This window comes from Penicillium chrysogenum (assembly GCF_028827035.1).
Source record: "Penicillium chrysogenum strain IBT 35668 chromosome Unknown utg000002l_segment0_segment0, whole genome shotgun sequence".
NCBI lineage: Eukaryota > Fungi > Ascomycota > Eurotiomycetes > Eurotiales > Aspergillaceae > Penicillium > Penicillium chrysogenum.
The window spans coordinates 3,692,935-3,707,208 of record NW_026622750.1 but is presented as its reverse complement, the minus strand read 5'-3'; the positions used below and the strand labels follow the sequence as shown (position 1 = coordinate 3,707,208).

Here is a 14,274-nt window from a genome sequence, read left to right as displayed (position 1 = left end):
TCAAAACAAAAATCCTAGTCAGCAATAGATGGAAAGGATCTGGACTCCTCAACGCAATATAACAAATCTTAGTTCCTGATGCTCGAAAATGAGTTCCTAGGAGCTGGAGTACTCCCTGAAGCCTCCGGATTTTCAGGGGCCCTTATGAGGGACCAAGGAGATCCTATGGTCCTTTGGGGGCTACGGTCTCCTCCACCAAAGGCGGTCAGCTTGCGCACGGATCCGCAAGGCAGAGTCTGGGAGCCTAAAGTGGAGGCAATATTCTATAATATAAAAGAAGATGACTCCCCCCAATATCTAGCTCTTGTCATCTTCCCCAAATATCCAGCTCTTCGCAACACCTTATATACCACACGCTATTCGATAAATCATACTGAGCCTGTTGTCCTCCCTGATGGTCTTCAGGAGGACCGCCCCGAGTCCGAGCCTCCTACCTACCCTGTGTCGGAAACTGGTGCCCAAGCCCAGCGGGAAGACTCACCGACAGTCTGCGATGCGGCGTGGATGTTGTTGATTCTGTCCTATGGATGTCTCGAGCGCACCGATGACAGCAGCGGACAGGACGCCGCGGTGTATTACTACGTGGGATGGTCATTTGCGAATGCGATTCTCAAGCATCGAAATCAAAGAAATCTCGACCCCATGTTCAGGAACGACATTATAGTTTTGCTTTTCCAGGTGCAGCGGATTGCGAAGCAGAGACTGGGTATGCAAGTGCGCGCGGCTTCAAAGCTGTTCAGAACGTACCTAGATACGATCGGGTTTTCTGTGGGTGACTCGGAAGACGCGTGGACCGGGCTCAAGGCGTTAGATGCGTGGTTCGAGAAGCGAGGCGAAAGTGTCCCGATGAGCGTTGAGAAGGTGATGTTGGACGCAAGGGAAAGGAGAGCCATAGTGGATACAATTATTGATTACGGCAGGGAATGGCAGAGGAACGGAACGGCCTTGGGTATGAGTTTCGACTCCGTGGGAGGAACAGGAAAGACAATAGTTTTCGATGGCAATGGGACGCAAATCAATTATGTCTGCACCGGGTCTGGGCAACAATACATAGTGGAGATCTAGAACTTTGATTCTGTAACAGGACATTCTGCTCTTTCACTTTGTTCTACATGTACCATCATACTTCAACAGACCAAATACATTCCTCTCGGGTTTCCTTGGTACTCGAAACTCTGTGCTGCGACCCCTGTGGATGCCGCGTTCGAAATAGCGCTGGTTGTGTGAGGCAAAATGGATGGATGTGCTGTAGTATTTTGTGCTTTGCCGTGCTCCGTGGTTCGCTACGTATAGGCCTTTGGCCTTGCCCACGATAGCTTGGTAGTATCGTGCTGATGCATTCGCTGGGTACTCTCAAATAACCACATTCGGCGATGTACACGTGGTGATTGGCGTCAGAAAGTTGATGTGTATGTTTACATCAACGTTGGACATGAAAACCACTTAACACGAACAGCGTATGTGTTCTACGCCCATTGAAAATATCTACTTGATCTATGTTAGTCAACTACACGCTAGCGGGATTTGGTTAAATTTCACAGTTCAAAAATCGATTTTTAGTCGGCCGCGTTGGTTCACCGAAGAGTAAGGGTCGCTTTATGGTTGGAATCAGATCCTAAGATAGTTGGAAAAAAATACAGTAAGCTCAACAGAAACTACAGAAAAGAGGGGGTTTGCCTTTCTGTGGAATGTGCGGTAGTTGGTCGATCAGCTGCGAAGATATGTTCCTCAAGTATAGCAAAGTGAGGTATCGCCACAAGACCAAGGCAAACTCTGTCTGTATCGGATATTTTCATAGGCTCACTATTTGGCTCGAGATATGCTATGCACAATCCATCCTCTTGGAGATGATGATGGCCCCGTTTCACCGGACAGTAGATCCTAGAAATACACGGGATGATTCCTAGAGCGGCTTTATGTACTACCAAGCATCGGAGACTCTTTCCGTGGCCGTCGATCCCAAGGATAGAAATAGTGCTTCTATTTAAAACATTCTTACCGAGAAAACGCCTGTAATGATTGCCACTGTGGCAACAATGCATGAAAAAGGCACCTGGCACAGCTCACTATGAACTGGGCCATTCTTTGTTAAGGCAGCATTTGTGTGAAGAGCGCATAGCACATATAAATTCACCCAGCTCCGAGATTGACCTGCTTCATCATTCTGCTGCTGTTCTTTACTTTTGTTCACTGCTTCCTTGAATGAGACCTGCCTCACCTTCCTGCATTCGGAAAATCTGCGGACACAATGTCTCTGAATACTTCCGCGGCCATGATTCGGATGCGTCTTGTCATTGTTTCCCTTACCGTCACTTGGCTAGCCCTTTCCAGTCTCAGCTCGGCCACTGTACACTTTGCGGTCCTCCTGCGAGACCGTGCTAAATCCGACCTCGTGACGCCGAGCGACTCTATTTTGGACATCACATTCCAAAACCTCATGGACAACGTCGTTGATGGCATGGTGATTGCGGCCCTCATCTCAGCCCTGTTTTCCATCTTCGGATTTGTCCTTGTGATCTACCCAAAGTGGCTACAAGAGAACTGCGTCGCTCGGTTTTACTACGGTTGCTTTCAAACCGTCGTGAGCATGATCGTGCTCTCCTTAGGGGGCTGGATTGCCAGCCGCGTCCACGGTTTTCAGGCATCCTTCGAGTTTTTTGACAGGAGCCATATTCCATATTACAAGATTATGTATTATGGATCCGTTGGCCAGGCCGCTTTCGGATCTCTAGTGATCATTATGTCCCTCGTGCGTTTTGCCGTATGCGGCTTACGGGGTCACTAGCAGAGAACACGGACCGAGCTACAAAACAGTCAAAGAGACGGTTCCAACCGCCTAATATGATAGGGCTGTGGCGAAGAGGCCGCGAGGTTTACGAATAAAAACAATCGCAAATACAAAATATCACGATGATTATCGAAGAATGAGGGAGGTGGAGTCCAAAATATTAGAGAGGTGCGACGGGGACGGTCATGAGAAGGAATGGATTATATTGCAGTTGCTGAGATTAGATATTGAATTTCCTAATTGGAATCAAAGCATGGTCATCGCTTGATCTGACTAGCCGGCCGATATTGGCCAACATTGGAGCAGTATTCTGAGTGGCTTGATGTAAAGACAGGTGATGGTTGACGATGTGCTCTGCATAAATAGCCATCAACCTTGATGGCCGTCAAGTCTTCAAAAACTGACTCTGGAACATGTGAGCCGCCCAGGAATCACATAGCCCCAGGAAAACTCCCCATTCCCACTTTCACAAAATCAGTTACGTCCCCCGTTGGCAGCTCTATCGGCCCCGGGAACGCATGTCTTGGCCCTGGGAGTTCTCTCGCTCCCGGAAACTTTAGTGCGGTTTCTGGGAGCATATAAGCAGCTTCTAGGAGTCAAATAGACCCCAGGAAGCCCAACGGAGCTTCTGGGGGCCTGTACCTCCACTTCGAGGTGCCAAAGTCATGTTCCTGTTGACAGCGTTATTAATTCCTAGAATCATAAGTGGTTCCCGGGGCTATAGCCAAGCCTTCTGGGGGTGGTCCAATGTCTCATATTTGTGCGCATGTCTGGCGAAGGTGTCTTGTGAGAGCTTTCCGCGACCCCAGAAGGCAAGATATTGACTCTAGGGTCCAGAGGTAGGGTCCTAGGAGCGCAACAGGTCCCAGATCTAACCAATGTGTTCCCAGAGCCAGTCTGTATTCTGTCAGGAACGTAGAGCAAAGATCCCAGGAGTAGATTTTCATTTTCCTGGAGATTGGTAAAAGCCCCAGGAGCTAAATTGTATTTCCCAGGGGATAGACAGTTCCTAGAAATGCTTTTGGGTTTCCCAGGTTCAACATATGGATTCCCAGAGTCCAAACAGGAGTTTGCCAGAGTCCCTTGCCGGCCCGAGATGTGTTTTCTTCTGCCACAATCTCTCAGTCGACTCTGTACCTCAGGTTATGTGCTAATGCGTCTACGCGATACATCCCCCAAATTCCAATGGGCTTATACCACCGTGTGTCTTTCGGCATTCGAACACCGTGAAAGCATAGCCCTCGTGAATTGGATTAGTGGCGTCCAATGGGTGGCCCCGCGTTGTTCTCGGATGGCATCTGGCGTCTTTTCAAGCCTGATTATCCGACAGGCGCCGAGAAATGCCGATGTCTCGTCTTGCTTAATGGCAGGGAAGCCCTACCTACGCTGTTGGCCATGTTGTTAGTCCAAAGCCGCGTGCAAGAAGGTGAGGCAAAACTCCCTTCGTTTCTGACCTACAGGCTAATTTTGGTCATACCAGCTACGAACCGAGAAGACAAGGCCGTTTATACCGAGGCACACCCGAGCCAACTAAAGAGCCAAAAATACCGACCGATACTGTCCCGTCTGATCCTACTCCGCATTGCTCAGGTGTTCGACATATACGAACGAGGGGAAACGAACCAAGCGGGAATGTACGAAGCTGCATCAAGTCGGAGTCAGGAATGTCTCCTTGGAACATGTGCTTGGTAGATTTGGATCCCAAGCACCCATTTCTCTTTCAAGACCCAAAAAATATCCAGAAAGTCGCATATGCTTTGGATGTCACTGAAACTGCAGGTCAGTCAAGCTGGCCGCGTGTCTCTGTCCATTGATGTCATTTTTTAACCTATCGCTCGCAAGCAGCTCCTGCCAGGGACTCGTCGGATTCTGTACACCCATGCGTCGACTATCCTTTCAGCATTAAGTATATATTTGTCAAACTCACCCGCGCCCTGGACGACATTTGGCATATCACTGTTCAAGCAGATCCTTTGTGAAGATGAGTTTTAGTCTGTAACAACACCACCCAGAGCCATCCTGCTGCGTTCTCTCGGCAGCAGAGCATGCTTGATCGCATGAACCGGGTACTACGCCCCAGAAAGCAACGACCGGCGGTTTGAGCGCAGTAGTGGATATTGATACATGGGCGACAGCTGGCGATATAAATTGTAGTTACCAACGGGGGGATTACTTACAATGTTGCGGCGACTCCCAAATGTAGGAGCTGATCGGATATTCTTGGGCCAAAGGAAACTCTCGATAACTTGATTTTCTTTGTTGCGAATCCGCTTTCACACTCGGGATGGTTCTAGGATATAGCCATCCTACAGTAGAGTAGGCTTGAGTGACTTGCAATCGCCGACTGAAGCTCTGACTTCGACTACGCAAGGCAGAGTCTATCGCATCACGATGTTTAGTTGAGCCAACAAATGGTATTTCGAGCGGCTCCTCATCAAATGCTTCTACACCTGGTAGGTCTGATCTTGAGCGTATGTATTGCCTATTCATAGTTGAACCAACGGAGGGCAGTCTGGTGTTTGCATTCGACCAGCTCAATCGAACTAGGGGCTGTATGCAAATCCACCAAGTGATCAGTATGACACTAGAGATGGCTTGCGAGATAGAATCAATACAAATTGATACAGCTATCATGTGGATGAGATGACAAGAAAACCTCCGTGCTATGTCTGGGGATATTGATCGACCTCGGCACGGCCCACGAGGACCATGGGTTCGCAGTGAGTTACTTCCACCTGCCTATGGGCGGGCATGGCGTTGGTTGGCCCATGGGCCGCTTGTTAACAAGCCCTTCACGCACGCATTTACTTTACAATGTTTTAGCCACGTACAGGTCCCACAATACTACGTATTCGGATTAGTTGGGTAGAAGGATATATAACGGACGAGATGGATTGAACCAAGCTTGTCAAAGCGGTGGACTGTTGAGTCTGGTCTGAATGAGGCTTGAGAGTGTGATTTAAAATAAATAGAAATAGCGATGCGACTACAATGTGGGTAAATATATATACAATTCCACTCACATTATACTGTCTACTAGTCTCACCAATAAATTTATAATAAAAGCAATATATCTAATAAATTATATAACAGGATACACCGTTATTAGGATCGATTACCTACCATACCAGTGGTTATGGCGGTAGGTGACAGTGACAGACGTAAATAACCGATAAATCCAGAAGTTGAAGTTGAACCCCCTATTCAGGAAACTTACATAATCTGAGGGTGGCATAACTAGACGTTGACCATCTCCTTCACCGCCCGACCATTCACCACGACTCACTTCACCCACCACTCACATCACCACTCACATCACCACTCACATCACCACTCACATCAACACTCACATCAACACTCACATCAACACTCACATCAACACTCACATCAACACTCACATCAACACTCACATCAACACTCACATCAACACTCACATCAACACTCACATCAACACTCACATCAACACTCACATCAACACTCACATCAACACTCACATCAACACTCACATCAACACTCACATCAACACTCACATCAACACTCACATCAACACTCACATCAACACTCACATCAACACTCACATCAACACTCACATCAACACTCACATCAACACTAACAGTTCAATACAACAAGCATTCCAAGACAGCACTCTCATCTCTGTTTGCCTACATCTGAATGAAAGATGCCAATTTCTATCGTAGCGAGGAAGCTATTGGATCGCAAGCTAGCAAGGGAAAGGAATGGAAAATACGTCCTTTGATAATGAAGCCGCTTCAGTTGTCATTTTATGATTTTGGCTATTGAATTGGCAAAGATCTAACTAGGAACCTTCTATGTATCCAATGATGGCCCTTCGGAACAATGAACAGATGTTGAAGATGTTGCGCAGGTCTTTGTTTCTCCGAATACTCTTGGAACAATCGAATACTGGTCCCTAACGCCACGAAGAGGTGCCTGCACGTCGCTAGAGGCCTTGTTAACGCAGCAATTCCCTGCAAAGCACGTTTGTTGTCGCAGAACTCGTCCTGCGAAGCACATTTTTACGCTCGCGGGGTTCAGGGCAACGAGAGAGCGTAATTCTTACATCGCTGGGCTCGTGGCAGCGACAGCCGTGGTCACGGAAGCTCTGACGTCCTTGGTTTCGCAGCATCCCCCCTGCGAGGCATATTGTTGACGCAGACCTATCCTGCGAGGTAGTCTTGTTGACGCAGCACCCCCCTGCGAGGATTGTTGTTGACGCAGACCTATCCTGCGGGGTAGTCTTGTTTTCGCAGCACCTCCCTGCGAGGGTTGTTGTTGACGCAGACCTATCCTACGAAGCACCTTTTTACCCTCGCGGGGCTCGTGGCAGCGACAGCCGTGGTCACGGAGACTCTTAAGCCCGCAGGGAAGAGAGGGACACCATGACACATCGGAGTGTGAGGACCGAAGTCCTGATTTTTTTGGACTGGGAATCCAGCTCCTTTTATATTTTTCCGGCTACGTCTCTGCAATGGAACCAGTTGCGCAGATGCTAGCGAGAATCACTCTCGTGTCGGTGCTTCGGCGGTCACATCCAAAGGGAACGCAACCGCCAGGCTCAACGACCAGGATACGGTGTACGCGGCTGAACTAAAGGGTATCCTACTCGCACTCAGCCAGATTAAAGATGACCTGGTGAGAGAGCTTGTCGCTACTTCGAGAGCTCCCGCCCGCACAATGACCATTTTCACGGACAACCAGGCCGCCATCCAAGCATGTGCTCACCCGCGACGCAGCTCCGGACAGCAGATTCTCCGCAACATCGCCATCCAGATAGAGAACTTACGACTAGCGGCCTGGCGCGTCCGAATCCACTGGATCCCTGGTCACATGGGAGTACGTGGGAACGAGCGTGCAGACATCCTAGCGAAGCTCGCAGCAAGCACATATGGGCCCGCCGAAGCGGTCATCCTCCTTTCCGGCTGCCGCACTAAGCTCCGCGAACTCGCTGCGGAGCGGTGGAAGGAGGAGTGGGCGTCAAACAACAGCGGTGCTCACCTCCGCGCACTTTTCCCTGAACCGACGAAAGCGATCTTCGCGATACATGAGTCTCTGAGACGCGCAGCCAGCTCAGTGCTGGTGCAGATGCAGACTGGTAAGATTGGTCTCCCCGCTTACCTCGCTGCCCTGCCGCAGTGGAGGGAACAGGCCCTGGAAAATAACCCACTACGCAACCCATCGCGTTGCACATGTGACCAAGGCACCATGAACACACAGCACATCCTCTTCTCTTGCCCCCATTTTACAGAACTCCGTCACCGAATTCTTGGTCTTGACCGAGGGGGCCACGACCCGTGGAAAGAATGGCTCTCAAAGCCAACATTAGCAGTCAAAGCAGGCAACTTTCTGATGCAAACTAAGCTCCTCGGCCAATTTAGGAGCCTGCCGACCACCTACCGAGTCACTAACAAAGTAGACTCGTGACCCTGGGATTATAGATCCTCTCGCTTGCCCCATTTCGGGCCCCCAGAACTACAGTGAGTACCCCCCTGCGTCACTGGATCACCTCCACGGCTTGCCGTGCGAGTTGCTGGACAGTACGGGCCTCGGTCCCGCAGGGATGAAAGCGATCAACTGAAGACGGGGATGGCAAGTTTGCCCTGTTTCCTTGGAGAGAGTACGCCTTCTGTACGCCGCTGGATTGTTCATGGCTCTGCCAAGCCTGAGCAGCCCTGGTGAATTCTGGGTTGCCATGACCCAGGTAGGTGAAATGCGTAACAAAGGGGCGTCGGAGGGGATCGTCGATAACAACGGAGTAAACAGCCATCGTCATGTGATATAGTTGTCCCGGCTATCACGTAGTGCCCTGCCGGCAAATCGGGCTTCACCGCCTGAGAGATCCGCGAATGAAATTTACTTACTTACTACTTACTTACTTACTAGAATCACTCTCGTTGATAGGTGTTGAAACGATTTGAACGACGTTGAAGGGGTGTTTGGAGTCTTTGTGGCCTACAGAGTCAAGTCTCGACCTGGAATAAGTCCTCTCAAAATTGTGCGTTGAGTGTGGTGAGCCACCTTCATCGATTGTTGAGAAAAAACTAATGCCGCAAAAGTAAGATTCGTTCATATCTTCGAACTTGCAATTAAATCGCCCAGCGCGCTTGCATTCTACGTCTCCCCGTTTCAACCACGGTCACCGTTTCTTTCATGAGGGTTAAAGCGCTTCGACAGATGCCGAAATGATGGGTTGGAGACTTTGTGGCCGACGGAAACGCTGAGCTGTACCTGCGGTTGGCCGGAGGACCCTTTGGTCTCACTAGAATCAATCCTGTTCATCTCTAGGCTCGCGCCGCTGAGTTTTATTTATTTCCTTTCTGCTCGCAGCCAACTAATGTTGCCTTTACTAAGATCTCTACTCCCTGGGCGCATAGGCACCGGCATACTTTTAAACTCAGGATGAAGATTTTATTTCTTTGGGAGGGCTTGATAGCCAAAACTGGACCAGACCCTTTGAAAAGCTCAGACAAGAAACTGGGTCTAGTTTCCAGGACAACCATGTGAACTGATGCAACCAAGGCTCACGAGCTAGGTTGTCGTGATCGTCACCCCTCGCAAGATTGCAACGCTGCTATCGCACACTGATGAGAACCTGGACACAAATAGGATCGGGCGGGCCAATCAAACACCACGCGTGAATTTAGACAGACGCAGGTAGGGTTCTGCGATGCAGATCTCAGCGACGACCCACGGGACAGTAGATCAAGGAGGTTCTGTTTGTGGCCCGGAGAGAGATTAGAAGGATTTGCAAACCCAGACACGATCCACAATCCCAAAGTTGACGGCCGTCAGTGTCCGATGAATCGAGGCTTTTTGGCTTAGGAGGTACTGCTGGCGCATTTGAGTATTTGGAATATCACAGACTTTGGCGACAGAATGGTAGGCTACAAACCGATCCGTGGTTGCGTCCTCCTGGTCGCAGTCACGAGAAAGTAAGTTCCCCTGTCAAGTGGCAAGCTGAACTTTGCCTATCTGGTCTGTAGAACGTTCTAGAAGCTATGTATCATCTCCTGCACCAAGCTTTCCCTTGATGATTATACACTTTCTTGAGCCATAACAACACTTCCTCTCCATCTGCTCCAAGTCTACCGCTATTTCAATATCTCTAGCACATGGCTTGTAAAGATCTATGCCAATTATGGGCAGACCACATGAGCTTAAATAAAATGTCTCCGGTTTTGCTAAAACCCATTGGCTCCCGGACATGAGTCGATGTGGACCGGCCCTCCTGCGGCCCTAAACTTTATTTCAATCGATCTGCACATCTGGATCATGATGCTGAATTTAGAGAAGCTGTCTAATAAAATATTGGCCTTATTATAGTAAATTTATCCTACATACCAGCCAACGGAGATTGTGGTGATTCTGCTCTAGTTCTCTTTTCTTTTGGGCTGCAAGGCTTAATCACGAGCAGCCCAGAAAGAAAGTGGGCAGAAACCCAGGCTTGATTCTTCATCTCAACCGCATTCTCTCACCGAGCGAGCATTTCCATGGTTCGTCCAAACGAACTCTCGAAATGATTTGCGGTTCCGCTACTGATCGGCACTCCCGCTCGTGGTTCCGTGGTCTGTGTCAAACTTGATTTCCTTGTCACTAGGGCGTCGGTCAAAAGCAGATCGGACGCTTCACTTCAAAGATCACTCCGCCTTTGACCACCGATCCAATTAAATCCAATCGGACATATTTCCTTGGGCTAACAAGGATCCAGATACTTTCAGTCCCAGAGACCCCTTCCTAACCTCTCCTATCTCCCTATGGGAACACTCATAGTCCCGTGAATCCTTATACACTGTCCGCAGTATTCTGCAGACCGCATGGCACATGCCTCTGGTTTAGAATGACAAGGATGAAACTGTGTAGGCGGGCCTGTTACGAGACAGCACAATCGTGCTCGAATGTTCGCCTTTGACCTTGGAATTTCCTCACTATTGTTGTATTTCCAAATAAGGGTGATTGCTCCTTCCTATAAGAAATTCATGGAGTGATATACAATAATGCCGATATCTCTCATGCCGAGGACTCATTATTGAGTAATAACGGCTTTATGGTAATAACATACACCAGGACTATCTCATCGAAATAGTTGGCCACTATTCCTTCGACATAGCAATGTAGCGCTCCAGCCGATGACATGCTGCTAGTGAATGGACGTTCTGTTCGCCGGTATCTCAATTCCCTGGCGGCACAGACACTATGTACATAGTCCCACATCCAGGACGACGATCGTGTTCTTTTAGGAGGGTACGGAAGCGGTTCTGGCGTCACGCGGCCTGTGGCAAAATGTCAGCGTCTAATATAGGAAGAATGAAAGTATTTCGTACGTTTTTCTGAGCGTGTCGTTTGAGCTGGTTTATCGCTGTCGCCAGGCTGGCTAGGGTCGGCCGCTAGAATTGTTTGGAACCATTTATCAATGTTCCTTTGGGCAGAGGTATTGTCTGGCAGAGTCGACCGTGAACCGCTATCGACCAGCGAGCGCCGCATGTCGCCTGGGGGCTTTTGTTTGCCTGAACGCCCGGGAACTTTGGCGCCAGTGCGACGCTGCTTCCGCAGAATATGGTACCTTTTCCCTCGTAAAGACTCAACGCTTCGATCCACCTGATATTCTTCATAATATGCGTCGGAGAGGGCTTTCCACGACAGGTCCCCATGGGCATCCAGCCAAGGGAGAAGATTTTTCTCTTCTCATTCTGGCCAGCCGCATGCGCTACGTGGGGACATGGTAATGCTCGGGCAAGTCACAGAAGTGGTAAGAACGGTTGAATGAAACAGCAGAAAGTGAATTCGGAGATGGAGAGCTGTTGAGTTTAAAAGATCATAGTGTTGTACATAAAAATGGCGATTGCGTTTATGAGCCATGGCTCAGCTTGGTGAACTGGTACCCGACTCTCACGACTCGCCCCAGCCCAAGTTCCTGAAGACCAAAAGCCTTCAACTTTCGATGTACTGTGTTTCGCTGAGAATCAACAACGTTGAACAGCCACCGTGCACTTGTTGACAATATCACATGGTTTCACCAGTTCGTTGAAACATGTCCGACTCTTAGTGAGCCATGCAGTAATCGAATAGATATCTACGTGCAGAATCAGAATGCATGGGTGAAAAATGCGTGCGCTTGCAATACCCGTTATCGTGAGCAAGCACAACACTTAATTCTAGTCCCGCGATACAACTTGCTATAGAGCCGGAGTGCTTTCTCCTATCACACTCAACCAGAAGTGGGAAGACTCGTCACCTCAGCGTAACTCAGACGCAGGCATGGGCGGAACTCGGAAAGTCTCGCGCCCTCTTCGACGACCAGACTTTCGAAGCAGATTGCAACGTGCATTGTCTTTGTCGTCCTTAGAGTCTGAGGATACCGGCAGTGTGTCCAGCACGCTACAGGGGATACAACAAGGGACGAGTCACCTTCTCAGAGGAGAAACGACTCCGGCGACCAGGAAAATAGTGACGCAGCTGATGAGAGTGAGCAAGAAGCTGCACTACAGCGGAGAACTGTGTTTGGACATGAAACGGACTTGGAAATAGGCGGCAAACTCAGCTATCCGGAGACAGCAATACGGTTGCTCTTGAATGCCTGACGGAGTAAGTACAATCCCACACGGACATAATTTAGAATTGGCCTGCTAACAATATCCAGACTAGATAACCGAATGGGGTCAGTTGTGGTCGATACTGAGTGAGAATGTAAAGCACTAACCGTCTCCGCAGGTCTATTGAGCGTTCATCGCATGACCAAGTCGCCTGGAATGAAAACGTTCGCAACGACCTGGCCGACTTCTTTGGTCGATTAGCAATCGTCGAGACTGAGGTGCAGAAGGTGATCAGACAAGGTACAAACAAATCTACAGAGGGCCAGAAGACCGGGCGATCCCTGCGTCGGCAGCAGTGATGCGACTCAAACTGTATTTTGACATCCGACCATGTACACCAGAGCAAGGCATGAATCCGTGTTGGTCTTGAGTTGTGGATACGATTGTTTCACCGACTGAAAATATTACTGGATATGAACACTCTCATTCATCATCGACGCTGGTGGAGGGTCACTGGAAAAGGCCTGGTTGACCCAATGCCAAGCTGGTGCCAGTGCGAGTCATGTATAGCTTGGTCATTGTATTATTGTCTTTGGATTTTATCAATGCTTGCCTAGGTTCTGCACACCAAAGCTATCTCGCCCGAGCCGAGGGGCTATAATCGCGAACCACTATATGTAAACGAGTACTTTAAGCCTTTCATTAGTTCCACCATTGCAGATGATTTGTACTGTGTAGTCCAGTATGCTTGCGCATCGTCTGTACAACTAGAGACATCCCCCAAAGGCGATAATGTTTTCGGAGCAAGCTTAGCAAGAAATGAAGTCCTGATCGTCCAAAAGTACAACACGGCCGTTTCTTCTTTGCAAGTGCTGGATACCATTAGACCTTAGCCAAAAGCTACTGGCTGCTACGCTTGATTTTGAAATGATTTTGCGCTAAACATGCTGGTTAAGTTTCTTCTTTCACCATGTCTAAACGGTGGTCAAGGAGACACGGATTTATCTCAGTGGAGCCAGGACGGAGCTAGTTGGCAGAAAGACGCAAGGGATGCAGTTTCTTCTTGGCACACGAAATGGGAAGACGGTTCTAAAACACGCACAGTTCCTGAGCTTGAGACAAGAAAGAGAGTGGACAAGAAAGAGAGTGGCGTCTCATCTAAACCGTAAGTCAAACAGGAAAGTGAAAGGTCATTCGTAGTTAAATTAATCTCTGCATGTTGGTCGGTTGCCATTTCTCATCGGATTGCTAGTGCACACTTAACTTGGCATGACGCGCGGGCCGTGCATAGAAATGCCTAGTTATCTCGCACTTCGCAAGGGTTGGGACTTGGGGGAATGTGTCGAATACCATGGTGGAATACATGGATGAGACAAGGTAAAATACCCAGAAAATCATGCGCCCATCCGTACCAGGCATACCATACAAAAGTGCGTATTACGGTTAGTCATCAAGGTCCGCACAAGATTGTTTAAATTGCGGAAATGATGTTGTTTTGTTAAAAGAGAGATTTCAATACCACGGAGGTTACCCATACATTTCGTACGCCAGATTTGTGTCAGAAACAAATATATTGCCGGCCAAATATAGCTGTGGGGTTACCTGCAACGAAACATAAAAGTGAGCCCATTATGACGTCACTCTTTATCATGCTTCAGCCTTGACAATGGTCGCCAAATATCTTCGCTTCTTCTTGCGATTCGTACCTACAGCTCGCAACTATCCAAAAATATCTCAAAAAGGAAATTCAACTCAGAAGCACCGTGAATGTGCACCATGGATGTGAGTCATCTAGCCACCGTCTGGGAGATCTATTTCGAGAATCATTTTCGGGGAAGCTGGAGCTAAAACCGGAATTTAAAGGTCTTTTGCGCATACGCGTACTCGACGGCCGGATGACTGACGCTGCAAAGCCTCCCCTTGATCGCCGGACCAAGC

General features: G+C 48.9%; 3 protein-coding genes across 3 annotated transcripts; 2 read left to right on the top strand and 1 right to left on the bottom strand.

The window, feature by feature from the left end:
• Window positions 1-78: 78 nt before the first annotated feature.
• N7489_004799 (uncharacterized protein) lies at window positions 79-1,065 on the top strand (the record flags this gene model as incomplete). The annotated part of the gene is made up of 1 exon (XM_056710551.1): window positions 79-1,065. One exon carries the CDS (start codon window positions 79-81, stop codon window positions 1,063-1,065), a length of 987 nt encoding a protein of 328 aa, XP_056568972.1.
• Window positions 1,066-7,483: 6,418 nt separating this feature from the next.
• N7489_004798 (ribonuclease H family protein) lies at window positions 7,484-8,230 on the top strand (the record flags this gene model as incomplete). Its single annotated transcript, XM_056710550.1, has 1 exon — window positions 7,484-8,230. The coding sequence occupies one exon, from the start codon at window positions 7,484-7,486 to the stop codon at window positions 8,228-8,230; it is 747 nt and encodes a 248-aa protein (XP_056568971.1).
• A 70-nt stretch (window positions 8,231-8,300) lies between these two features.
• N7489_004797 (uncharacterized protein) lies at window positions 8,301-8,573 on the bottom strand (the record flags this gene model as incomplete). The annotated part of the gene is made up of 1 exon (XM_056710549.1): window positions 8,301-8,573. One exon carries the CDS (start codon window positions 8,571-8,573, stop codon window positions 8,301-8,303), a length of 273 nt encoding a protein of 90 aa, XP_056568970.1.
• Window positions 8,574-14,274: the final 5,701 nt, after the last annotated feature.